Genomic DNA, 24,247 nt, shown 5'->3' on the forward strand with positions numbered 1-24,247 from the left:
AACAAGCACATTGTAACACTTAAAGTCTTCTATCACATGTTATTGCCCTTCTTCTAATAGACTATAAAGCTGCTTCTACAGCCTCAAAACAGACTGGTTTACAACTAGTGTATGGATGTCTATGATAGATATTATTACATAAGAAGTATACAAGATGTGTGACTGATAGAACACCAATTGCTCAAATTGAGGCCTGAGTATACTGAAGTCAATATGTAAAGTCCAAGTTGTGGCCCAAGTACCCCAAGTACCCCAAGTATATAGACTTGGGTCAAGTCCGTGTACTTGGGACCAAGTACATGGACTTGGGGCCAAGTACATGGACTTGGGGCCAAGTACACGGACTTGAGTCCAAGTACACGGACTTGAGTCCAAGTACACGGACTTGAGGCCAAGTACACGGACTTGAGTCCAAGTACACGGACTTGAGGCCAAGTACACAGACTTGAGGCCAAGTACACAGACTTGAGTCCAAGTACATGAACTTGGGCTCAAGTATGGGTCCAAGTCCGTGACGTTTTCCTGATGGACTGCGTTGGCCATGATAAATCAGTAGAATGTCTGGCCAATTCACTAGACAGCAGTTGGATAGCGACAGGGTCTTATGACTCCACCATAATCCTTTGGAACTCGAGGGGAGAGGTCGCAAAGGAATGGGTAGCACACGGCCCTGGCGGGGTTGTGAATTCCCTCGCGTTCTCCCCCGACAGTCATTATCTTGTCTCCGCCGGCTCCGACGGCATGGTCGCGATTTGGGATGTAAACCAAGACGCAAGCAAAACTGCAACGCTCGCGGGCCATACTCACGCTGTTGCGTCCTGTGCGTGGTCCCAAGACGGCACTCTGATCGCGTCTGCATGCGACGAGAACAGCTATCCTTACAGACCGGGGGCGCCCGAGCCCGAGCCGGAAAGCTTAACCGTGCGCCTTTGGGACGCCCAGACGTTCCAGCAGGTCCACGTCTTCGAGGGACCACACGAAGGGGCTATCTGGTCCGTCGCGTTCTCTCCAGACGGGCGTTGGCTGGTGTCTAGGGGCGAGGATCATTACTGCTGCGTCTGGGATGTTGCGAGGCGTACGCTCCATACGGTCCTCCGGGGACACGGAGGGTTGCTCCGTGCCGCTGCCTTCCATCCCCGGAGCACACGCCTGGCCACCGCCTCGATGGATCACACCATTCGAATATGGGATGTGGAGAAGGGAGAGACGCTCCTCACGTTGGCAGGACATAAAAACGAGGTGTTTGCAGTAGCTTTTTCCCCAGATGGGCACCTCATAGTGTCTGCTTCTGGTGACGAAACGGCGAAAGTCTGGGATGCGAACAGCGGTGCCATGCTCTTCTCGATCGAAGGACACGACGAGCCATGTCGTAGAATATCCTTCTCACCAAGCGGGCATTACATAGCGTCCGGATCAAATGACAGGACCGTACGGCTGTGGAGGACCGACGACGGCTCATGCTTGGCTGTATTCCGCGATCATGGAGGGGCAGTGAACAGAGTGGCTTTCTCTCAGGATGGAGAGACACTTACATCAGTGGCAACGGATGGCACTGTTTGCATCCGTCATCTGAGCGACGTCATTGGCAAAGGACGACATGCGTAGACTACACTCACAGTGCATGTATCTCAGCTTGCTATTGTCGCCATAATGAAACAATTGTTCAACCGACGCTGAGGTCTCTCCCCCTGAGTTTCAAAGTGGACTCCCGACAGCTAAACAATCTCGCCCGTCGTCAACAGGAAAGTACTGTTCACAGGAAGTTCGTCTACTTTGCTATCGGTGTGATCCTTGAGGCACTGTTCGCGGTACCAGCCTTCCTCAGCCAGTATGAGACAAACCCTGACGAGAGACTGAGCGACTAATAGAAGAAATTCTGCTGAAGGTAATCCCTGCGAAACACGTCCCCCCTTACGCACGCGAGAAACCTGGACCAAACCGCGCGGCCAGGATTTCAGCAGTCATTGCAGGAGAGCGAGAAACCGCTGCAGCGTACAAACCTGCAAATGGACAACATAGTTAGGCATTACATATCGTAAGCTGACTCGTACAGACCGTCATCGACCGTGCGCATACGGATACTAATACAATGTCTATCGCGCATAGCGCGCATGAACCATATAATGCGTGCGCGCGCACGTCTCGTCACTTCAAACAGGCGTCCTGCACGCCCGGGAGGGGCTCCGCCCCGTGCATGTAGCACGCCTCCCTGATCGCGAAGGCTTGCGCATACACCCTAGTCCGCCATAGTCGCGCTGCTGAATCATAACCGGGGCATCCAGCCTTATCCGTCCACCGCACCTCCTACATATGCAACGTGGTGCGCGGCGCAATCGGCACGGGAGGGTTCGTCGGGTCGTACTCGCCCAGGTCCTCGTGCGCACGCCGCTGCCTGCGCCTCCGCGCCGTCCGCAGGTACCTCGAGAATCGCGCGGCCGCAGACGACATCGGGCGCGCCGACCCCAGCGCGTGTGGGGGCTCGAGGTGGTCCGCTTCCTCGCCTGCGGTCATCATCGTCTGCAGCGCCTGGAAGTCTGTACAAGATAGGTAACATTTACGGGTCAGCACCGAGTTCTGCGCATATACCCAACCAAGATCGGAGAGAGGAGGGAAAACGCACCTTGCCGGCACAGCGGACAGCTGCTCGACAGCTCGAGCAGCCACTGGTCCACGCACTCCTGGTGGAACCGATGGTGGCCCTCGCACGGAAGGATGCGGAGGTCGTCGCCCTCCTCGAAGTCGACGATGCATATCGGGCATGTCTCGCGCCCAATCGCGTCCGGGACGACGTCCTTCTCCCCGCCCCCACTCCCTGACGCGTCTGCCGGCGCAGGAACCCTGGGGGGCCGCGGGACTACCTGAGGCACGGACGAGGACGAGCCTGCGCGAGGGGACTGGTCGTCTTCGTCTTGGGCGCCGTCCGCCACTGGGGACGTGTGTGGGAGCGTCGGAACCGCGATGGAGCCCAGCACCGCAGCGTCCGCCCCAGGTTTGTCCTCATCTCCGAGACGCGCCGCGACGACTGTCCACTCGCGTAGCTCGAGGGCAACTTCCTCGCTACCGTCGCCGGCCTCGACGGCTTTGCCCCTCCCCTCCCTCATACCCGGCCTGATCGCCGGGGTCGGAGCGGTGGTGTAGTCGACACTCTCGAGGTCCTTCGCGGGCGCAGGCGCCTCGGGGAGGTCAGCGTCCGTCCGTCCGAACTTGACGACGGGGAAGGTGTCGAGGATCGCGCGCGTGAGACCGCGTGCGCGGCTCTGCGCGCCTAGTGCGCCCGGGGGGCCAAGCGTGTCCCCAGAACGGGGCCCGTACCGTTCTGGATGGCGGATGGCCCTTATTGCCTGCAAGGGAAATGAACAAAGACGGGATATCAGGAGGGAAATTGACATATATGCGCTAAGATGCGATAAAGCAACGAGACGTACTCCTGAGACGATGACGATGCAGAAGAGTGCTGAGACGCAGCCTGTTATAGCGTACAGGATGATCCTGACGAGATTCCAAACATACATCAGCCCCGAAGGCTCTGCACATCAAAATTAAAGCAGCAGGAGTAGCCCACATTGCGAGACTAGTGTTCGTGCTGCCGCCAGACGAGTTGTTGCTCCCATCGGAGCTAGTGGTCGTGCTGCCGGTGCCTGTGGTGTTCGCTGATGGGTCGGTCGCGTTAGACGCGGTCAGAGTGGCGAAAAGATACCCAGCCGAGGGGACGGCATGGTTGGCGATCGCGCTTTCGATGACGTTCTGGCTGCTGTTGAGCAGCGTGGGGCTGAACCAGTAGTACTTGGACGAGGAGTTGCCCAGGATGGTCGTGAACTGGTTCTCGATGAGCCTGGATGAGACGCTAAGGTAAGGGTGGATGTGTCACAATCGAGGGGAGTTCGACATACGAGGAGGAAGAGAGTGATTGAGTAGCGAAGATGTCCATGACTTGATCAAAGTTTGCAGGATCGGAATACTCGGGATTAATATAGCACGTCACTGACTTCAAGGAATATAGGAGCTGTGGCGACAATCTTTGCTCAGCAACGAACGCATCTCAGGGATAAAGAACGGGACACCGACTGCAGCGACAGCCCCTCTATCCCTCGCAAGTGTGAATATATCGTCCTCCATGGACGCGTTCGTTGAGTTTGTGTCGCAGGATACGAGGGCGATCCAGGGCGTCGTGGCTATTTCGCGAAGGTGATGTGCCAATCTCAGTCAGCGAGTGCGTCTGTGTGCTGAATCTGGCAACCGCTCAAGTAAATCAAGTACTCACTTGTGCCGTTGGGCATCTTGTCTTCTGAGAAATGTACAAGCGCTCCCTAACACGAATAGATGTCAGGAGGACTCTGTATCGAGTAACCCTGACCCTGATTGGAAGGAAGGAAGGAGTATAGACCGGATTGCCGTCGCCATTAGTGGCGATAAAGTACGCGGTAGGCATCTCTCTTCGAGCGATAGGATGATACCGTCCGAGACTCGAATACTTTTTCACCATATCCTTCTCACGCATGCCCCAATACCAGCGTGACACGCCATTCAATAGAAATGAGAGCAATTAGTGCACCTTGTTAATGCCCGTGCTGTCCGCCCCGACCAGCTGATACGATATCTGCTCCGTATACGACCCCATCGGATACCACTGCAAGCTCAGCTTCGACGCATCGCTGAAATTCTGGCCAGCCTGTTGCGCAACCGTCGTATCGTTGGTCCCCTGTGCCGGAATGTACCCGAATGTAGATCGAGGTGATAGGGCCAGCACAATCAGAGTCGCGATAGTCGCCCAGTGCAGCCAGCCGAGTGCAGATCGGAGCAGGATGCCTGTGCGGGAGGCGGAAGAGGGGGACATGGCGGTGGGAGAGGATAGGCGTGCGGTAAAACACGGGTGGCTCGTAGCTCGTGGGGCGTGGGGCGTGGGCCGTGCGCTGCCGGAGGACAAAGCAACCAGCTCGTGCACACGTTTTGGACTGCGTGAGACTGCGGCCAGAGGTTTGATCCTAGAGGCCTGTGAGTGGGAAGCGGCACGGTGCCAGCCTCGCTGGAGGCAGATGAAGAGTTATTCAGAGCGGGAGCGGCTGCAGACAGATCACGCGGAGCCTCGGAGTGGGAGCCGGGCGGATTACGATCACAGCACTTGTGCGCCTCGACGAACTGCGTGCTCGGCGCCTATGTACATGAATTCCTTCAAGTCGGCACATTCTCTGTGACAGAATTCGCATACATACAAGGCTCGGTATCACGCAGATACTGAAGTACCGAAGGGCGACATCTACACCAGCACAACGTATGTGTACGGGATCTACTAATCGTCTGGAATAACGTTGGCCAATCGTCTAATGAAGACAGTCCCATCATTCGCTCCAGACGACAGCGTCTGACCGTCCGGGGAGAAAGCTACGTGCCTTACCTCTGCATGATGTTCGGAGAATGTCGCTACACGCGACCCATCACTTGTCCTCCACAACCCCACTGTCCTGTCTTTGGATGCTGATGCGATGTACCTCCCACATGGAGAGAACCGCGCTGCCAGGACGTTGTCGGTGTGTCCCTCCAGTGACATGATCATGACACCGGTGGATGCGTCCCAAATCGTCACTGTCTTTGCCATCGACGCAGACAGTAACAAGCTGCCATCTGGAGAGAAATCCACATCCTGGACACCTCTTGCGTGCTCCTGTAAGACGCAAATCGGCTCTCCCGTCTCCACACCCCAAATCCGCACTGTGCGGTCGCCGGACGCGGTGGCGAGGCGTGTGCTCCCAGGGTCAAACGCGGCGGCACCGAGCGCACTTGTATACCCCTGCAGGACCATGCCCGACGAGACATCCCATATACAGCAATAGTGATCCCTGCCTCCCGAAGCGAGCCAGCGACCGTCGGGAGAGAAGCGAACAACACGAACGTTGCTCTGGTGCGCGCCATCGAAGAGATGGAGCTGCCGGAATGTATTCGTGTCCCAGAGACGAACTGATTTGTCGCGTCCCCCGGATGCAATCGTGGTGCCGTCCGGAGACCAGGCGCAGCTGTTGATTTCGTCCGTGTGCCCTTCGAGTACCGCGACTCGACGTGCATCTTGGTTCAGATCCCAGACGACCACATTCCTGTCGCGGCCAGCAGACGCAAGGAATCGGCTGTCCGGGGAGAATGCAAGAGAATAGACTTGGCCGTGGTGAGCCACCCATTCATGGCACAGCTGTCCGTCCGAGTCCCAGACGATGATGGTGTTATCCTCTGACCCACTCGCGATCCACTCGCTGTCCGGGGCAACGACGACGGCATGCACGATGTTGTCATGGCCCACAGTAGCTAAGGAATTGGTCAGCTGTTCCATAGACTGCACATCATCTTAGATAGGATCAATCTCACTTGATTCGCACGTAACAGTCAGTCTATTGTGTTTACGCAACGACGGGAACAGTTGACCCAGCACCCGAGTCCAAAGACGCTCCCTGGCAGGCATCTCTGATGATACCAGGAAAGACAGCCGCTGTCGACGGAATGTGGAGAGGGCCGCTTCTAGCTTCGAGCACACATCAATCCAGAAGGGGTCTTCTGATTCGTCGTCTGCTAATTCGTCGTCTTCAAACCTCCGATGTTTGTGCAACCTCTGACTTTCTCTGTACCACTGATCAAGGCTGCCTCGATAGGTCAAAAGGAAGTGCGCAGAGACGTCCTCTAGGCTTGGGGGGCGGAAGCGTGTGAGAAACCCGGTCAGTCTCTCTAACCTATCCACCCCCTTGCCGAGCTCCAATCCAATTGTAAGGGTATGCAACCGCTTCCATTTCGAGGGCATCAAGAATACGGGGGGAATCACTGAGTCAGAGGTCAGTTTGCGGATTGATTGCTAGCCAGACCACGCACCGTGAAGTCCTGTCAACATCACAGTCTGTACAGTGCACCGAGCACAATCGAGCAGCAAAGATGTCACGTCCTCAGGTGCACCCGAATGAATCTAAGGGATAGGACCCATCAGTCAATCGGACACACAAACGATGCACTGGGCTATCCTCACGTTGACGGTGGCCAGGCGAAGTTGTCGAGATAGCTTGTTCCTCATTTGGTCCATGCCAGGCCCAGCCTTCGCCTGCGACTTCACGGAGATATCGCGGCAGTCGATTTTTGTCATATTCGGGAATGCAAGGATCAATCGGCACAGATCTGTACACGTCGACAGGGAGAGATTGCCCAGCTGTAGAGTCCGGATGTTCTGGCCGTACTGGTGGTAGCACCGGAGGTGGGACGTGTGGAGACACAAAGTAGGTCGACGTTCTCCACCGCAGTATTCCTTGAGCTCGCGCGAGATGAATGAGAGGGTGGCAAGGTTGGGGAGCATCTGAAGCGGAGGAAGGTGCGGAACGTCGACGGGCGAAATGGTGAGACACCGTACGTGCCTCCGGAGCCGTGATCCGGTATCTGTTCGAAGAAAATCGTAGAAAGCGAAAGCCTTGTCCCTGCCATTGAGAGGGATATGATTGATCATGACCAGGAGACAGTAAGGATGGAGCTGGCGACAGGTGAGGGAGAAACTACGCAGGAGGTCGAAGTCATTACAAGCTTGGTCCACAACACACTCTATGACTTCCCAAGGGAGTACCATGGACATGGCGAGTCGACGATAGAGGACGAGCAAGGGAGACATCGTGAGCCGACAGTAGGGGATGAGCGACGGAGAATGAGAGGAGGGTCCGCATTTAAGGCGCCTTGTTAATTGGGTCCAAGGACTACCACGATGCAAGGAAGCATGAGGCTCAGGGTAGACTGGCACAGGTGTCATGTCGAACGTGGGAAGTACCGAAAGCCTACAATCGAAGAAGACTCAGCATAGACGCGTGCACGGCCATGAAAGCCATTCTATCTGTTGTGAACGTACCGGTTGGTGGCAAAGATCCAAAAAAATACCTCCGTATTTTTTTCGGTATATATAACGCGTTTTCTTGCTCACGTGCGGTTCATTGAAGAATGACACGATGAAGGGCACTATGACATTCGCACATTTTGCCATGGCGGAAACCTGATACTTGGCACTGACATCTGCTGTGTTACAACACACCGAACATGCCATCAGGCCCCAGGGCTGTACATACTCGTACGCCTGGTTCTCTGGCTCCTGCCTCCCTTGTCCGCACACTTCACCGTTTTATTGACCTCATTCACAGCTTCCGAGAAGATTTCCACGCATCGCAGGGTTTACTCGATGACGTTTAGTAGCGGGATGAGCTACTCGTGCACGCTCCTCGTCGCAGTGAGCAAGCTTTCGCCACGTCCATGCTCGCTACGTGGCTCGTGAGCCTTGTAGGCACGTACGGGTTTCTGTACGGGTCGTACGGACCCGAGCCTACCGGAGAAAGAAACTTGACGGCAACCACGAGGCCCTTGCTGCGCAAGTCAAGGATCGTGTCCTGAAGAGATTATGAGTGCGGCAAAGCTTTGTAGACTTCGGGCTTGAGCATCAGCAGACATACCCTCGTTGGCGCCAGCCCTGGTAACGCCGCCGTGCATTTCCAGCTGTAGGTCCCCCATCGAGCGGGTCGCAAGCTTGTCCGTGAGCTCTTCGGGACCGATGACGGTGCTCAGCAAAAAGAAAACCTACGAGCGATTGTCTCCGTCGCTGTCCACCGCTTTGCGCGACCCAACGTCTGTCGAGCGCTACGACAGGAACCACATCTGCGGCATAGTCGATGCTCTCGGGTGTCCTTCCCGAGCGCAGCTGCCTCCGCGAGGCTCCCGTCCGCCGGGCCAACTTGACAACGGGGAAGGTGTCGAGGATCGCGTGCGTAAGGCCGCGTGTGCGGCTCCGCCGTTTGTGCGGTGCCTCAGGAGGGCCAAGCGTATTGCCCGATCAGACCCGTACCATCCGGGCGGGATGGACGGTGACCCGATCCATGTCGCCTGTACGCAACGGGAATAAAGGGCATATAACAAGATCCAAGCCGGTATTAGACCGCGTATCGGTCTCGATGGGCGAGGTAACCAGGAGAGATGACGGAGTGGTTGATGATTGCCCTTTCAATGTTGTCCTGGCTGTTGTCGATCAGCGTGAGATCGGTATGGGTTGGACTAGGACTTGCCGAGAACAGCGGTGAACTCTTGATGAGCCTAAGTGAGGTGCACGGGTAAGCGCGGATGCGCCATAGTCGAACGAGGGTAAAACTTACGCGGAGGACGGGAGAGATTACCTGACGAGGATGTCCGTACCTTAGTCGACTTAAGATCACAGTATCGCAGTGCTAGGGATTGAGCTAAGACGCCACTGACTTGGAGAAATTGCCGCAATAATCCTCCGTTTCAGTCAAGGTTGCATCTCTGCCGTTGAGACCCTCAACATATAGTGCAGCAACCGGCCATCTACACATGGCCAATGTGAAAATATCGTCAACGAACACAGTGCAGCCGTCGGAGTGCAGATCCGGGCATGAGACCTGTGCGGGAGGGTTGGTACGAGGAGGGAGAGGATGAGTATGCGTTCAGGAGGTTCAGTCCATGGGTGGCTCGTAGTCCGTGCGCCGTCGCGGCGTGGGCCGTGTGTTTGGAGTGAGGAAGGCAACCTCGTGAGCACGGATGCGGTCTGGGGTTTACATAGACTGCGTGAGACTGCCCATGTGCATGAGGGACAGCGGCACAGCGCCGGTCCCGCAAGTGGCGAGGAAGGAGCTGGAGATAGCACCAGTCTGCTGCAGGGATGACGAGCGGCGCAGGCGGTCGAGCGTGGGCCCGGGCGTGTCGAATGGGAAGACCGCAGGAGGGTACTTAGAGGACACGCAGAGCTCGGTGCCCCCATCCACGGCGCCTGATATTGGCCGTAACCGGTCGGCATCCGCCCCGACCGTTTCGTTACCCAGGGCGCCCCATAATCTCCGCTACGAACGTCCGTGATACAACCCCGGGAGAAGTTCGTGGCGATATACATAGGACTTACACGGTCTCTGAAGCACATACACACTAGAGCTACAGTAACATAAGTTGTCTAGAATAGCTTGATGGTCCACTCGTCTAATGAAGACATTCCCATCATTCCCTCCAGACGACAGTGTCTGGCCGTCCGGGGAGAATGCTACGCACTGTACCTCTGTCTGATGTTCGGAGAACGTCGCCACACACAACCCTTCACTTGTCCCCCACAACCGCACCGTCTTGTCCGCGGATGCTGATGCGATGTACAGTACATACCTCCCACATGGAGAGAAGCGCGCGGTCGTGACGGGGAAGGAGTGTCCCTCCAACGACATGATCATGACTCCTGTATACGCGTCTCAGATCTTCACTGTCCAGGTCCACGACGCAGACAGCAACAAGCTCCCATCTGGGGAGAACTCCAAATCCTGGGCACCTCCTGTGTGCTCTAAGACGACAATCGGCTTTCCCGTCTCCACATACCAGATCCGGACTATGTCATCGGAGCACGCGGTGGCGAGACGCGCGCTCCCTGGGGCAAACGCAGCGGCATGGAGCTCCCTTGTATGCCCCCCAAGGATCTTGTGCAGTCTGCCAGATGCAACATCCCATATACAGCAGTAGGGATGATGGCCTCTAGAGGCGATCCAGCGTCCGTCGGGGGAGAATTGCACAGACAAAATGGGACCCCGGTGCTGGCCGGCGGAGAGATGGAGCTGCTGGAATGTCTTCGCGTCCCAGAGACAAATTGTATTGTCAAAAGCCCCGGATGCAGTCGTCGTGCCGTCGGGAGACCAGGCGCAACTCCGGACTCTGCTCGTGTGCGCTATAAATGCCGCGACTCGACATGCACCCTGATTGAGATCCCAGACAGCTACTTTCATGTCTTCGCCGGCAGACGCGAGGAACCGGCTGTCGGGGGAAAATGTGAGAGACCGTACAGCTGCGATGTGAGCCACCCACTCATGGCGCAGCTGTCCATCCGAGTCCCGAAGGATGATGGTGCTGTCAAATGACCCACTCGCAATCCACTTGCCGTCCGGGGAAACAACGAGGGCCGACTGGCATAGTGCATCCTCATGGCCAACAGCAGCAGCTAAGACGTCGGTCAGCTGTGCCAGGAGCACATAATGTTAGGAAAGTTCAAGCTCATTTAATTTGCAAGTAACAGTCAATCTTTTGTGATCGCGCAAGGCCGGAAAGAGTTCACCAAGCTCTCGAATGCAAAGACGCTCTCTGGCAGGCTTCTCTAATGATACCAGGAAAGACAACTGCTGTCGACAGAATTTGGAGAGGACTTCTTCCAGCTTCGAGCATACACGGATCCACCAGGTTGTTTCGGATGCTTCATCTTCGGCCCTCTGAAGAAGGGTTCGTCGATGGGTCACAAGGAAGTGCGCAGAGACGTCCTATAGGCTTGGGGGGCGGAAACGTGTGAGAAACTCAGTCAGTCTCTCTATACTATCCGCCCTATGGTCGAGCTCCAATCCAATTGTAAGGGTGTGCAACCGCTTCCATTCCGAGGGCTCAGAAAATGCGCGGGAAATTACTGAACGAGGGTCAGTGTGCGGACTGACCACTAGCGAGATCACACACCGTCTTGTTCTCTCAATGTTAGAGTCTGCACAGTGCACCCCAGCAACGGAATTACGCCTTCATCTACGCCCGAATGCATCTATAAGATAGGACTCATCAGTCAATTGGACGCACAAAGCATGGACTCGGCTATCCTCACGTTGACGGTGGCCAGGCGAAGCTGTCTGAATAGCTTGTTCCTCATATGGTCCATGTCAGGTCCAGCCTTCGCCTGCGACTGCACAGAGATAGCGCGGCAGTCGAGGGTTGTCGTATTCGGAAAGGCAAGGATCAATCGGCACAGATCCATACAGGTCGACAGGGAGAGATTGCCCAGCTCTAGAGTTCGGATGTTCTGGCCGTACCGGTGGTAGCACCAGAGGTGGGATGTGTGGAGACATACAGGAGGTCGCTGTTGTCCTTCATGGTGTTCTTTGTGCTCGTGCACGACGAAAGAGAGGGTAGAAAGGTTGGGGAGCATTTGAAGCGGAGGAAAGTGCGGAACATTGACGGGGAAAATGGTAAGAGACTGTACGCGCTCCCGGAGTCGTGATCCAGTCTCTGTTCGAAGAAAGTCGTAGAAGGCGAAAGCCTTGTCCCTGCTGTTGAGAGGTATATGATTGATCATAACCAGAAGACAGTAAGGATGGAGGTGGCGACAGGTGAGGGAAAAGCTACGCAGGAGGTCGGGATCATGACATGCTTGGTCCACAACCCCCTCTATGACTTCCCAGGGGAGTACGGGAGACATCGCAAGCCGCTAGTCGAGCATATATCTCGAGGAGGGTCCGCACTCGCTGAGGCGCCTTGCTATTTGGTTCCATCACGATATCGATGCGAGGAAGCATGTGACGGAGAGGACATTGGGCATGGGAACAGTTAGTATCGTGTTGAACGTGAGAATACAGTACAGCATCTGATTGAAATCTCCTACCGAGACATACGGCGATGAGGTCCGGTTTACTTCATCTCCAGTCCGGGCCACACTGGCAGGTCGTGAGTTACCTCCTTAGTTGTACTGAGAAATATCATCAGTCGTGAATTGTCGCAATGTCTTGAATGTTAAGGTGTCCAGTTGCACCATGAAGACCAATAGTTACACACATACCTTGGGAACATCGCAATCGATATGAGTCTAGACCCCACAGGTGTATAGTAGTTCTTGATGAACGGAGCGGCCTAGTGTTTTGAAATGAATCAGCGTCTGTATTCTGGCGGACAGTCTGTGAGGCCGTAGTAAGCGAGCGATACGTTCACGTACGCCCCCCGTTCCGAGGTTCCGAGCAGCATCTGACGACTCAACACGGTGATCTGCTTATAGCCACTCGACCCAACTTTATCGATGGATACTGATATCCTTGTACGGCATCTGTGATATGTTCGGTGTGTGAATCGACGTTTGCCCAGCTCATGGGAGGCCACTGCAATTGATTATAGACCACGCAACAAGAGTCAAACGAACACGTGGCACTCGGACGCTATGCAACGGCGAAAGTCTGAAACCTGGCACTCATATGTGTCGCTACATATACAAGGCGCAGGGCTTGGACTGGGAGCACAATGTCAGTATGTATACACGCACTTCGCAATGGTTACCGGCCCCTTCCTACCTCGACCTCACAATCAACCATCCCTAACAACCTCGTACACAGCCTCCTTGAAAATCTCCACACCCTTCGCGAGGTCCTCCTTCGAGATGTTCAGAGGCGGGATGAACCGGATGACCTCGTACACGCTCGTCGTCAAAATGAGCAAGCCCTTCTCCACGCACTTGCTCGCCACACGGCTCGCGAGCTTCTCCGGCACAGACGGGTTCGTGAACGTGTCGTACGGGCCCGATCCCACTGGAGACGCAAACTCGACCGCGACCATGAGGCCCTTGCCGCGCACGTCTAGGATCGCGGGCGCGAGCTTAGGGTCCTTTCGAAGCTCATTGAGTGCGGCGAAGAGTTCCTTAGACCTGGGAACTCGAGCGTGAGTATTGAGTCCGGTGTGCGGAAATGGTCAAGGTTTGACGCAAGGCGACGGTACACTATCATAGATAGCCGTAGAGAAGATATATGGAGTATTAAGTACGCACCGAGCATCGACGTTCTCCAGGACCTTCTCTTCTTTAAGCGCATCTGCCGTTGCGACGGCAGCCGCGCAAGAGACGGCATTGCCGGCGTAGGTTCCGCCCATCGAACCGGGCGCGAGCTTGTCGGTAAGCTCCTTGCGACTGATCACGGCGCTCAGCGGGAACCCATTAGCCAGACCCTACGGATATACTATAAGGATGCATTGCTGAACACAAAGCATTTCCGGCACGCACCTTCGCACTAAGGAGGATGTCCGGCCGTATACCCGAGTACTCGCTGTAGTAGTGCTTGCCCGTCCGGCCGAATCCGCACTGCACCTCGTCAATGATGAGCAGGATGCCGTGCTTGTCGCAGATCTCTCTGAGCCCGTGGAGGAACTCTGCAGGTGCGGGGACGTAGCCGCCCTCCCCGAGAACCGGCTCGATAATGATGGCAGCGGTATCCTTCGGCGCCGTGGCCTGCGAGAGGAGGAGGTTCAGCTGATTCAGGCATGTCTTCGTAAGTTCCGACGCAGGCGTGTCGGGAGGCACCCCGAGTTGGTGCCAGTATGGGTACGGAACAGTAAACGTTCCGGGCTAGCAAATAGAACATCATTGCATGTTAGCTTTGAAATGTCCCCAAACCACGCTCGACACGTACCATGAGTGGGTGGAAGCCCGCGCTGTAAATTGTTTTGCTCTTCGTAACGGCCATCGCGCCCATTGTTCGTCCGTGGTATGCACCCTGCATGTTGATGATGTTCTGCCGACCGGTGATCGCTCGTGCCATCTTGATGCCTGCCTCGACTGCTTCGGAGCCGGACGTCCAAAAGAAGAATGAGTCCAATGAGGGATGAGGCATCATCGGCAGCAGCCGCTGGATGAGTTCGAGGTAGGGTTGATGGTACGCAATGCTACACTACGTGATAGAGCATGCTTCATATGCGTGTGCAACGATAAGAAGGTCGGAGGAGCACTAACCTGCACATGGACGACATTCATGCATTGATCTGCAGCGGCTTTGCTGACTTTCGGATGACAATGTCCTAGAGGGATTCCGTGGGCTTCAGCGTACTCGGAACGTGTACAACGGGGACGGTCTACTCACCGAGACTCGTCACACCAATACCGCAAGCGAAATCGAGCAATTTCCTGCCATCTCCAAAAGTCACATATGAACCCTCGCCCTTGGTAAGGACGGCGTTTACGAGGCGACCGAGGCCCGCCGTAACATGCTGGTCGCCGAACTTCACCAACGAGTCGTGTGACTGGACAGACGTCGAGGCCATGGTACGGACTGCCTGCAAGTCGGTTCGCCGCGTCTTTATACGCTCGGAGGCGCTGTGTCGTGCGTCATATGAGCATCGGGCCAAGGCCGCAGTTGACAGGCCACTTCTGGAGCTGGAAGAGATATTCGGTCAGAATGCGTGCCTCCGGGGACTTCGTGACACCGTCAAGGGAGATATGAGCTGTGCAAGTTCCGGACCCTGAACACGCGACGTATTCGGGTGGCTAGGGGGTGCACGATAGGACACAAATATGATGAGAGGCGTTTAGCCCGAACGCGAAACTGAGCTTGCTCCCTTCGCGCTGCTGCTCCCATGCATCCACGCTCGACGTAATGATCGCATACATGACCCGACACCGATCCACAGTCGAGTAGATAAGCAGGGCTTTGCCGGCTGTCGACCATACCCTTACTCCATACGAGACCGGACAGAAGCTAGGACGGCGGGCCTAGATCTAAGGAGCACACTCAACTCCCAATCATGTGTCCCAGAAAGAGAGATCTTGTGAGATACCGTTTGATAACCCAACGAGATGTAAGCAGCGCTGCCGTCGAAATAATTCAGAAGGGAGGACGGCCTTCCTGAATAGATGAACGCGGTATGGAGCTGTTGCTGTCGCAGCTATATTCATACATCTTATCCGTAGCATAGCCTGGTCCACTCTGGGGACACATCGACACAACCTACACGCGTGTTTGGCTGACGCAGCGAGCCGGATCTCATAAGCACAATCTTTCCATGCGGATCTTTTTCCTCCTCCAGTACCGCAGATGAAGATGTACTCACTTGGGCACAATCGTGGGGCCTGCACTCCTAGCGCACCCCGCAAGGACCGCCTTCGACGACTGGAGATGCGTGCGGCCAGATGAGAGCATGGCGATGATAGTGGAGGGAAGTAAAGTTCGAGGCACGAAGCGATTCTGGCCGACGGATGCATCTTGAAGTAGCCTGAAGTCATAGTTGATCGAGCCCCCACACGCGGTACGGTCGGCTATCCTCCGGGACGGCCCTCCTTTTCCGTACGGTGGCGGTGGCGGTCTGTGTCTTGGCCACCCCAGACACCCTTGCCCGAAATGACTCACCCATACACTTGCTCCTGCCTAACCGCGAGCAGGACTGCCTCCTTCAGCGCGACTGCATACTCGCTTCTGCTGGCTGCCCCCAGCGCCGTGAGACCGGCCTGCAGCTGAGCTTCTCCACAGTCTTGGACGAGACGTCAGTACAGCCAGCTGACCACGTCTCGTGACCAGAGGAGCGGCTGTAGAAGGCGGAGGGGGGATGTTGTGTCAGTCGTTGGCGAGTGGCCCACACGTCGGCGCCGCATAGCGTGGTCCTATCGCGGCGTAATGGACATTCGCGCAAAGTGCAGATGGTTGTGGACAGGAGGAAAAGAGAATAAGCGAGCTTGCCCTGGCTCGCCCCGGCAACATGAGCGCGTCTATCGTTGATCCCTGGACCAAATCACACCTGGCTACAAACCGCCATCACGTACATATCACCGGTGTTGTTAGGGGTGGTCAGAGTGCGCGATTTTGAAGCGATTCTCCCAGTGATTCCGCGCCGATTCTGAATATCTGAATGGTGTCGAAATCGCGGCCTACTCTGACCACCCCATACCGAAGGAAGATACTGGGAAAAGTTATGGTCGCGATTCTGGGGAGGATTTGGGGGAATGCAGAATCGCGATTCTGAGAACAAAATCGCCTCTAGAATCGGCCTCCAGAATCGTCCCAGAATCGCCCCGTAATCGTGCACTCTGACCACCCCTATGGTCACCATCCACATGATGAAGAAACGCAGATCCGCGACTTCATCAAGAGGTGAGACCAAACGTCGACGTGGACTCGTTCAAGAGTCCTAAAGTATGAAGGGGGATGAAGCCGTACGAATGCATCCCAATTCTCGGGTCACATACACAATGTATCGGAAGTTCTGTTCGAGGTCGTCAAACGCGTGTCTGTATCGTAGCCTTGCTTCTGTAACTGCCCGTAAATCAGCGAGATCGGTCAGACCGATCGCCCGAGAGAATACGATGAGATTTTGTCGTCCCTAATGCCCCGCTAGTGATTTCCCTACAACAGAACGAATACAAGCACCGACCAGCATCCCAGAAGCCAACCGCTTCAAACTAACATCAAGAGAGCGCAAAATAATCCGGCAGCATGTGAAGACGCGGTAGACGCTCAGTTGGGGCACGCCTTGTCACCGAAGGAGATGCCGTTATAGTACGGGCCGAGATGGTTCGGGATGGACGTGTCGAGGAGCGAGTTGCCTGCCGCGCATTCCTGGTGGACGGACATACAATGCCGTTAGTAGGCTCTCGACATGCATTCGAGCTGGCTGATGCTCACCTGGTTCTCCGACCCCGGGCAGTTGACCATCGTCGCCTGGCCGGTCGAGTTGTCCACCGCGGTGATGTGAAGCTCGCCGCCGGGGTGCTCGAAGTCGAGGAAGTGCGGCGGGACGTTCGGCACCGGATCGTCCTGGTTCGTGATGTGCGCGAAGCTCGGGATCTGCACATCGCGCCACAACGATCAGCACCTTGCGCTTCTATCACCACTCATAGCACGTACCAGCGAGTTGACCAGATCCGCCCACGCCGAGTTCCCGACGCGGGGCAGCCCAAAGACGACCGAGTCGACCTCGACGTCGTCCGGGAGCGCCATCCGGAGCATCACCGCGTCGAGGCTCGCCACGGCCGCACCCAGCGAGTGCCCGGTGACAAGGACCTTCTTGAACCCGTTCGACGCGAGCGAGCTCTGCACGGTGGACAGGACGAGGTCGGCGGTGCGGCCCTGCGTGTCCTGGAAGCCAGAATGGACCTGGACGTCCGACGACGCCTGCGGGAAGAGCGTCGCGTTCGCGTCGACCTGCGCGAACTCGACGTCGTTCGCGATCGACAGGATCTCGTGCGGGTCCGTGCCTTGGTGCGCGACGACGACCTGCTGCTGGTCTGGGTCTTCCGCGATGAAGACTGTGGGGTACGCGCCGCGACAAGTCAGGTTCAGTCAGCATGGATTCGTTCCAACTATCCGCGCGCATGTCACGGACGTAGTCGCGCGATGCGGTCGCGATCATGGAGCACGGGAAGGACTCACAGTCAGGCGTAGCTCCGTTGTCACCGCCCGCGGCCAGCACCTTGACGTTAGGGATCGCGTCGCACGCAGCACCGCATGACCATTTCTGCACCGACGCGGTCGAGCAGTACGCCGCGCGCGAGAACTGTGCGGGCCGCTGGAGGTCCGTCGTGATGTCGTCTTGCGAGACCGCGCTCGGCGTGCCGTCCGTCTCGTCTCCGGAGCCGATGTTGATGCCGAAGAGCGGGGTGGGCGCCGCGCGCGCGAGGGCGGCGAGAGCGGCGAGGCCGAGGAAAGAGCGAAGGATGCGTGCCATAGTCGTTACGGAAGCGATTAATCGAAAGCTTGAGAACTGAAGCTAGAAGGTGAACGAAGAGAGAAGCTCCAGGAAGTCGGCGAAAAGAAGGGAAAGAACCACCAGGGTCTGCGGGGCCAGAAAGGGAGGCGAGAAGGGGAACGACGACAAACGGGGCGCGTCGGTAGCGACGGGCGAGCGAGTGGGCGGAACGTCACAAGGCAGCGGGGCTCTTTATGTATCGAGCTGAGCGGCGGGAGCCGGCGTCGGGGTTGCTGGGCCCGAGTGTCCATTGCGACAGCTCCCGAGAGCCCCATGTCGCGTGTTATGACTGGTTGGCGAAACGATATCAGAGATCTCGTGGCTGCGCCCCTGCGCCATTGCAAGGCAACCAGGCAGCAAATGATGGGATGCACAGGCATCAGTGAAGATGTCCACACTTGACGGTCGCCTAGCCCCGCGACCCTCGATGTCGGCGCGGACACGAGGGAGCCATAGGCCTCCTCGGAGAGAAGAGACGTATCGTAAGCGGTAGGTGACTCGCGCGTGGATCAACGCAGTATTGTGATCAAATTGTCAAAAAGCTTACCGAACACATCCAAGGGGGACGAAGATCAGCTGTGCACACGAGCGCCGTTCCTACCCACATATACATACTAGTGCGTCTCAGCGTAGAACTTTGCGTCTCGGTTATGTATCCTGATGGTCGTCAGCAAAAGTATAGACTATGTGTTCATGTAGAGATAAGTACTGGTAGTATGCAGCCGGTCACCTCTCACGCGACTATCCAATGAGGATCTGACTTCGAGAAGTCGATAGGCAGGCAGATGTAGTTGGACGAGGCAACAGGACCAGAAATACGGAAAGCTAATGATAGACTATGCCAACTAGTGAGAGCTGGGAACTGAGGCAAGATCGACGGCGTCGCAGTAAAGGAGAGGCGATTCCATTCGCGTGGCTCGCTTAGCCCGCGCTTGATTGCTTGATTGCTCCGAGGCCGGAAGCCAGCGTTGTCTGGGCGAGTATGTAGTACTGATCTCCAATACAGTGATTTGCAAAAAACACTGCAGGTCGCATCCGCGCGGCGAGCTGTTTGCCCATGTTTGCTCCCGGGCGTTCACGGCGCGAACTTCTGTTTCGGGCACTGGCGCTCAGGGACATTGAGTTGGCAGTTCTATGTCTGCTTCGGAATCCAAGGGAAGTAATTTGTCTGCATCCCTCCTCGTACTCTATCGCGTTCAGATGCAAATAAGTACAGAGAATGTTGAGCCGTTCCGTCCCGGGGAAGCGCTTCCCGGGAATGCCAAATAGGAACAAATAGTCTTGCCCGCGCGCACGACCTGCAGTGTTTTTTGCAAATCACTGTAACACCGGATCTCGGCAGGGGACGAGCCTACCTACTGCTATGTCACAGCGTTATTTGGCACGTGCCCTCCGCCAAGGCGTGACTCTCCGGTCGGTGCTTAGCGATGATTTAGCTGGGGACCTGAGGCGTATTCTTGTATAGGCTCAGTCCCCTTCCCCAAATTGAAAAATCTAAAACCAGAGAATCAAAGAGAAGGGTACTCGCTACAACTCTCTGGTTCTCGATTTTTCGATTTTGCTCCCGTCGTCGAGCCTATACGATTTTCGGGCTTTTCCCCGCCAAAGCGTGACATTTTCAGCACGTGATGTCATAGGTTGTGCACCGGGTCAACCTTACCTACTTGGCACTTTCTACTCGCATCGCCTATGTGAGGCTTCGATTCCACTTAGGTTGATACTTGGACAGCGCAAGACGTCTATCCGGCATCTGATCGCCTGAACATCGCTGGGCTCTTCGCCTGCAAATACGTGCGGTGAGTGCCTGGTGATCCCCAGTGAGAACGTGCCTGAATGAGGTCGATATGGGTCGATTTCTATCGTGTATAGTCGTACAACGCGAGTTTTTACGATATCTGGACTATATACGACTGTCGTCGTATTCGGTTGTATGCAAATCCTTGTCCATTATACCCCATACGCGGATTGCAAGTGGCTTTCTTGCAGCATCTCATCTCCGTCAACTCTCCGGTCCCCCTTCTCGTCTCGTCGGGGATCGGATATTCTGAGCCTCAGTACTTCACCTACGTCGTGCCACGATGCCCTTTAAGACGTTACTTGTGAAAGCTTGTGACGGGAGCATGACCGTACTGTTGATCTATCACAAATATTGTCATGCTTCATGACCACTCACATCAACGTCTAGATATTCACCGGTGCACCCTTGACACGCATATATGCATCAGGCCTCCGAGACATCGAAGGACCCATGAGCGCACTCGTCCGACGTCCTCCCAGCGATGCGGTCCCGAGTTGCAAAGAGACAATATCTACTTCTGGAGCAGTTCCGTCCCAGAAGCCGAGCTTCCTCACCTTACCCTTTACAACCAACGCCCCGGTACACTTTGTGCAACAAAGGATGCGATGCATCCTTGTCGTAGGTCGTGCGCGTGAGCTAGCATTCCAACGCCGCGCGGTACTGTGAGCCTTCGCTCCACCGGGATCAGCCACAGTTCGGCGACGACGCAGGTTCCACCAAACATCAGGGGCCCTGCGATGTATGAATGCGGTAACTGTGCCTCCCGACCGGGCGCACGATGCTCTTCATAAGATGAGGGGTGCAGATCGGACGGTGTATGACGTCTCACAAAGTAGTTGTGTGAAGAATGTGACCGCAGCACGCAGGAGAGTATAAAGGCACAGGCAGAGGGCGTTGGGCTACGCAACAACCTTCCAACCACAGACACCTCCCGCTCACACCAGATTCCCCGTACATATCCACTCTCATAATGGCCGACTCCGGTAGACAGTCTTTCACCGACAAGATGGGCGCGTCGGCGAAGGTAAGTCTTTCATCACCTATCTTCAACGTTTGAGCGATCTGACAATGTTGATGTATAGCCGGACTCTCAGAAGTCCATGACCGAACAGCTCAGCGACACCGCGAAGGGTGCCTATGACTCCATGGCATCGTCCATGCAGCCTGAAGTGAGCACGACCAATATATTTTACTGTTCATCGATCTGACCTCGATTTCTGTCAGAGCGAGAAGTCGTACACCCAGAAGGCTGGGGATGCGATGAGCGGGAACTCCAACGAGAGCTCGGTAAGTGGCCGCGAGATGGGCGCCCTCTGGAGTCACGTCGCTCATGTTCCCATAGCAGTCCATGTCCGACAAGGCGAAGAACGCTACGGGCATGAACAACTGAATGCGCCGCAACGCAGCTGTAGGCTTGCCCCATCTGTACGATATCGTGTACCTGTAGACTCGCGTGGAATTCGGGTGATTCAATATATCCTTAGGCATTCCATACTACATGGTCAGACGCTATGCACGGTGGATCAAGAGTGCAGCAGTATCGTGAGTGTCCACAGTGATCGAGAATTTGTTTGCGAAGGTTCCTAGGTTTTTGCCCGTCCACATGTCCTGCACCCTGAATCGACCGAACCCGAGGCCTGGAACGTTTCCGAATTCGAACGTCTTCGTGGCCGTAGTGTTAGTGTTGATGATGAAGACGTGTGTTCCCTTCGAGGACTTCCCAGCGTAGAACTCGGGAGGCGAAGTGCTGGGAGCAGATGCTGTCGCGTTGAATGGTGTAGCCGGGGTTCCAACAATGGGGTCCTGGTGGAACGCGAGCAATTGAGCGTTTTTGATTATATCCAGCTGAGTCGAGTTGAGATTGTTGAGCTACAGAGTGGCATTGAGCGTGAGGTATAATAGGAGATGCGTAGTAATTGTGGCTTACATCGGTCCCAAGGAGGATGGGGCTCTTCAAGAATGCCCATGCGGCGAAATGGGTTCGCTGCTCCTCTAAGGTCAAGTCGCCGTTCCCGATCTCCATCATATCCCTGCAAGCAAGTTGGATCTGCTGGACTCTCTTATAGAGCGGCAGACACTCACATGTCATTATGGGAAAAGAAGTCGACTGAATCGAGATGTTGAGCGTTTGCCGCGATGATGCTCGAGATGGAACTCCAAGATGCGCTAACGTCGCCGGTCATGCGCCACGAGTGGCCCTGTGCAGTTATGTCACTTGCTGATATCGTGGTCAGGGAAAGTTGTCATAGGCTCACGACGCGATCGCCCCACTCCCACACGTTAGCGTCGCCCCAGATGCAGAGGCTGAAGTGGACAGGCTTCCCGGTCTGGTTCAGCGCCGCTCTGGAATAACGTTTGCATGTTATACTTGCGTTTTGAAGTAATGGAAGGAGACATACGTCATTTGACGGTAGCGGATAGCAGAGTTCGAGTTGCTGGAGCAGGTTTCAGGCAGGGCAGTAGCTTGGCTGGGGGAGGCACGTACTACCAGTCGTTGTCAGGCGGGGTCTGTGGATAGATGCGTTAGGGTCAATCTCACAACACATATGCAAAAGGGACATACGGCAGCATCCGTCCAGTTACTAGGGACGTTGCAATTGTCTGCAAAAGAGACGTCAGTGCCACGACATGGCGTTGGCATAGAGTAGAACACAACGTACCATATTTGAGGTCTCCGAAGAGAGGAAGTCAGGTGATCAGACTACAGTATAGGTACCGGAGGAGCAACCTACAATCGACGCCCCATTCGGCGAACGCCTCCGCGTCCACCGTTTCGTTTCCGAGAGAGCCAGGGAACCCCGCACAGGTGTTCGTGCCAGCATCGCTGTGAGTCCCGGCACCAATCTCAGCAGGGTGCCATGCGCATATACGCAGCAGAACCCGACCTGTATATCCCGAGCTTCAGGCCGAGGGCGTGCACCTGGTCAGCGACGCCGCTGATGCCGCTCGGGAACTTGCTCGGATCGGGCACGATCCGGCCCGTAGACGCGTCGCGGGTCTCAAGCGGCCAACAGTCCTAATCGACAGACGATGGTGTCAGCGAACATGGCGGTTGGAGCTTGAGAGGGACAACTGACGTCGATGTTCACATACTCATAGCCTGCGTCGGCCAGGCCCAGGGAGATGAACAGGTCCGCAGCGTCGAGGATCTTGGTTTCGTTGATATCTGTCCAGAAGTGAGTCCGAGATCAGTTTGGGGCATATGACAAGGCTGAGAGGCGAGCGCACTGCATGAGTACGCATTCCAGGAGTTCCAGCTGGATTGGATCAGCAGGAATCAGCTTGCGGCACACTCGTTCACAAGACTTATGAAGGATCTCACCCAAGAGCAGGCAACCTGCCCACTTGGTGGGAGGGACCGATGGTAGGAGCAGTTGCGGCGATGCCTGTGAGGGTGCTGCTCGCAGCGGTCGACGTCACGGAGGGTGCGGACTTATGAGCGGCTGCAGTGACGACGAGCGCCCCCAAGACGTAGGAGAAGAGACGGTGTAGGGACACAGCCATCGCGTTTGCTTTGCGATCACCAGCCTCCGAGCATCGCCAGTGGGGCCTTTATATTGCTAGGAGGATTCGCGAAGCAGCTCTTGTGACACGCTCGCCGCTCCTTCCAATACGACACGTGAACTGAAGATTCCGCCTTTACATCACGGAATGCATGGACGGAAGACCCAACGCGACATCGGGGTCATGAGGACGGGTATTCGGAGAAGTCTCGGCCAGCGAGAACCCTGCAGAATGTCTCGGTCGGCAAGTAAAGGGCCCATCAGTGCACGGATCCACAGACCTTGAGCAGAAGCTCACCTCCCGTGAGGAGCCCAGCGTTTGTCTTGATAGCGGGTCCGGCGCAGAACACGCAAGCATCACAATTGGGGAATGCAGCAGGTCATGCCGCGTAGAACGTGTGTTGTCCTCGATGACAACATCCTGCCTTCCCTGCCTGAAAAGGCTCCATGATTGATATTGAATACTTGAGTAGAGACGGTGACCATAATATTGTGTGCGCATGAGCGCGAGTAATATGACCAGGGACACAGGCAGGTGGTGCAGCTCACGGCACATCGACAAAGCGCGCTCTCGTATGCAATGTGTAGATTCCGCTGTCCCGACCGGGCCGCCTTCTGATCCACATCAAAAGGGAGGCCATGACGGAGGCCCGTGCTCGGTCCCCTCCGACAGTGTTATCGCCGCCTTACACCGGGCGGCCACGTTCGACGGCGCCGACACCCCCATTTATTACAT

The 24,247-nt window shown here is 55.9% G+C and overlaps 8 protein-coding genes across 8 annotated transcripts; 2 read left to right on the forward strand and 6 right to left on the reverse strand.

The window, feature by feature from the left end:
• Positions 1-525: 525 nt before the first annotated feature.
• DICSQDRAFT_51636 (HET-E) lies at positions 526-1,605 on the forward strand (the record flags this gene model as incomplete). Its single annotated transcript, XM_007362119.1, has 1 exon — positions 526-1,605. One exon carries the CDS (start codon positions 526-528, stop codon positions 1,603-1,605), a length of 1,080 nt encoding a protein of 359 aa, XP_007362181.1.
• A 181-nt stretch (positions 1,606-1,786) lies between these two features.
• Positions 1,787-5,007, reverse strand: DICSQDRAFT_99467 (uncharacterized protein). The gene is made up of 8 exons (XM_007362120.1): positions 4,553-5,007; positions 4,262-4,307; positions 4,066-4,172; positions 3,891-4,003; positions 3,563-3,832; positions 3,426-3,489; positions 2,621-3,341; positions 1,787-2,534 (listed from the first exon to the last, which is right to left on the reverse strand). Exons 1-8 carry the CDS (start codon positions 4,832-4,834, stop codon positions 2,305-2,307), a joined length of 1,833 nt encoding a protein of 610 aa, XP_007362182.1. The 5' UTR covers positions 4,835-5,007; the 3' UTR covers positions 1,787-2,304.
• Positions 5,008-5,287: 280 nt separating this feature from the next.
• Positions 5,288-6,316, reverse strand: DICSQDRAFT_51238 (HET-E; the record flags this gene model as incomplete). The annotated part of the gene is made up of 1 exon (XM_007362121.1): positions 5,288-6,316. One exon carries the CDS (start codon positions 6,314-6,316, stop codon positions 5,288-5,290), a length of 1,029 nt encoding a protein of 342 aa, XP_007362183.1.
• Positions 6,317-6,924: 608 nt separating this feature from the next.
• On the reverse strand, positions 6,925-12,422 carry DICSQDRAFT_133145 (uncharacterized protein). The gene is given in 5 exon segments (XM_007362122.1): positions 6,925-6,942; positions 6,959-7,588; positions 7,617-7,647; positions 12,194-12,314; positions 12,386-12,422. 1 exon segment carries the CDS (start codon positions 7,586-7,588, stop codon positions 6,959-6,961), a length of 630 nt encoding a protein of 209 aa, XP_007362184.1. The 5' UTR covers positions 7,617-7,647; positions 12,194-12,314; positions 12,386-12,422; the 3' UTR covers positions 6,925-6,942.
• A 652-nt stretch (positions 12,423-13,074) lies between these two features.
• On the reverse strand, positions 13,075-14,796 carry DICSQDRAFT_144174 (acetylornithine aminotransferase; the record flags this gene model as incomplete). The annotated part of the gene is made up of 6 exons (XM_007362123.1): positions 13,075-13,411; positions 13,532-13,707; positions 13,763-14,104; positions 14,169-14,426; positions 14,489-14,553; positions 14,616-14,796. The coding sequence occupies 6 exons, from the start codon at positions 14,794-14,796 to the stop codon at positions 13,075-13,077; spliced, it is 1,359 nt and encodes a 452-aa protein (XP_007362185.1).
• A 1,468-nt stretch (positions 14,797-16,264) lies between these two features.
• Positions 16,265-19,004, reverse strand: DICSQDRAFT_159594 (alpha/beta-hydrolase). The gene is made up of 5 exons (XM_007362124.1): positions 18,920-19,004; positions 17,895-18,867; positions 17,370-17,770; positions 17,148-17,309; positions 16,265-17,081 (listed from the first exon to the last, which is right to left on the reverse strand). Exons 2-5 carry the CDS (start codon positions 18,187-18,189, stop codon positions 16,980-16,982), a joined length of 960 nt encoding a protein of 319 aa, XP_007362186.1. The 5' UTR covers positions 18,190-18,867; positions 18,920-19,004; the 3' UTR covers positions 16,265-16,979.
• Positions 19,005-20,978: 1,974 nt separating this feature from the next.
• Positions 20,979-21,398, forward strand: DICSQDRAFT_166560 (uncharacterized protein; the record flags this gene model as incomplete). The annotated part of the gene is made up of 4 exons (XM_007362125.1): positions 20,979-21,032; positions 21,091-21,177; positions 21,233-21,295; positions 21,351-21,398. The coding sequence occupies 4 exons, from the start codon at positions 20,979-20,981 to the stop codon at positions 21,396-21,398; spliced, it is 252 nt and encodes an 83-aa protein (XP_007362187.1).
• A 64-nt stretch (positions 21,399-21,462) lies between these two features.
• DICSQDRAFT_79806 (glycoside hydrolase) lies at positions 21,463-23,521 on the reverse strand. Its single transcript, XM_007362126.1, has 13 exons — positions 23,331-23,521; positions 23,237-23,265; positions 23,086-23,174; positions 22,894-23,024; positions 22,741-22,832; positions 22,669-22,680; positions 22,572-22,609; positions 22,494-22,516; positions 22,408-22,443; positions 22,264-22,351; positions 22,091-22,206; positions 21,936-22,038; positions 21,463-21,877 (listed from the first exon to the last, which is right to left on the reverse strand). Exons 1-13 carry the CDS (start codon positions 23,510-23,512, stop codon positions 21,518-21,520), a joined length of 1,299 nt encoding a protein of 432 aa, XP_007362188.1. The 5' UTR covers positions 23,513-23,521; the 3' UTR covers positions 21,463-21,517.
• Between the last annotated feature and the right edge of the window lie 726 nt (positions 23,522-24,247).

Source organism: Dichomitus squalens (assembly GCF_000275845.1).
Source record: "Dichomitus squalens LYAD-421 SS1 unplaced genomic scaffold DICSQscaffold_3, whole genome shotgun sequence".
Taxonomy (NCBI): Eukaryota; Fungi; Basidiomycota; class Agaricomycetes; order Polyporales; family Polyporaceae; genus Dichomitus; species Dichomitus squalens.

What these genes read in the sequence shown, in the direction of transcription:
- DICSQDRAFT_99467 (XM_007362120.1), bottom strand. Translation starts at nt 4,834, where the DNA reads ATGTCCCCCTCTTCCGCCTCCCGCACAGGCATCCTGCTCCGATCTGCA. An exon ending in ACAGCACGGGCATTAACAAG is followed by an intron (nt 4,308 to 4,552) that starts GTGCACTAATTG and finishes TATTCGTGTTAG; the next exon opens with GGAGCGCTTGTACATTTCTC. An exon ending in CTGTCCGCTGTGCCGGCAAG is followed by an intron (nt 2,535 to 2,620) that starts GTGCGTTTTCCC and finishes TATCTTGTACAG; the next exon opens with ACTTCCAGGCGCTGCAGACG.
- DICSQDRAFT_159594 (XM_007362124.1), bottom strand. Translation starts at nt 18,189, where the DNA reads ATGGCACGCATCCTTCGCTCTTTCCTCGGCCTCGCCGCTCTCGCCGCC. An exon ending in CGGATCTGGTCAACTCGCTG is followed by an intron (nt 17,310 to 17,369) that starts GTACGTGCTATG and finishes CGCGATGTGCAG; the next exon opens with ATCCCGAGCTTCGCGCACAT. An exon ending in GCCCGGGGTCGGAGAACCAG is followed by an intron (nt 17,082 to 17,147) that starts GTGAGCATCAGC and finishes TCCGTCCACCAG; the next exon opens with GAATGCGCGGCAGGCAACTC.
- DICSQDRAFT_133145 (XM_007362122.1), bottom strand. Translation starts at nt 7,588, where the DNA reads ATGTCCATGGTACTCCCTTGGGAAGTCATAGAGTGTGTTGTGGACCAA.
- DICSQDRAFT_79806 (XM_007362126.1), bottom strand. Translation starts at nt 23,512, where the DNA reads ATGGCTGTGTCCCTACACCGTCTCTTCTCCTACGTCTTGGGGGCGCTC. An exon ending in CTGGAATGCGTACTCATGCA is followed by an intron (nt 23,175 to 23,236) that starts GTGCGCTCGCCT and finishes ACTTCTGGACAG; the next exon opens with ATATCAACGAAACCAAGATC. An exon ending in ATGAGTATGTGAACATCGAC is followed by an intron (nt 23,025 to 23,085) that starts GTCAGTTGTCCC and finishes TCTGTCGATTAG; the next exon opens with GACTGTTGGCCGCTTGAGAC.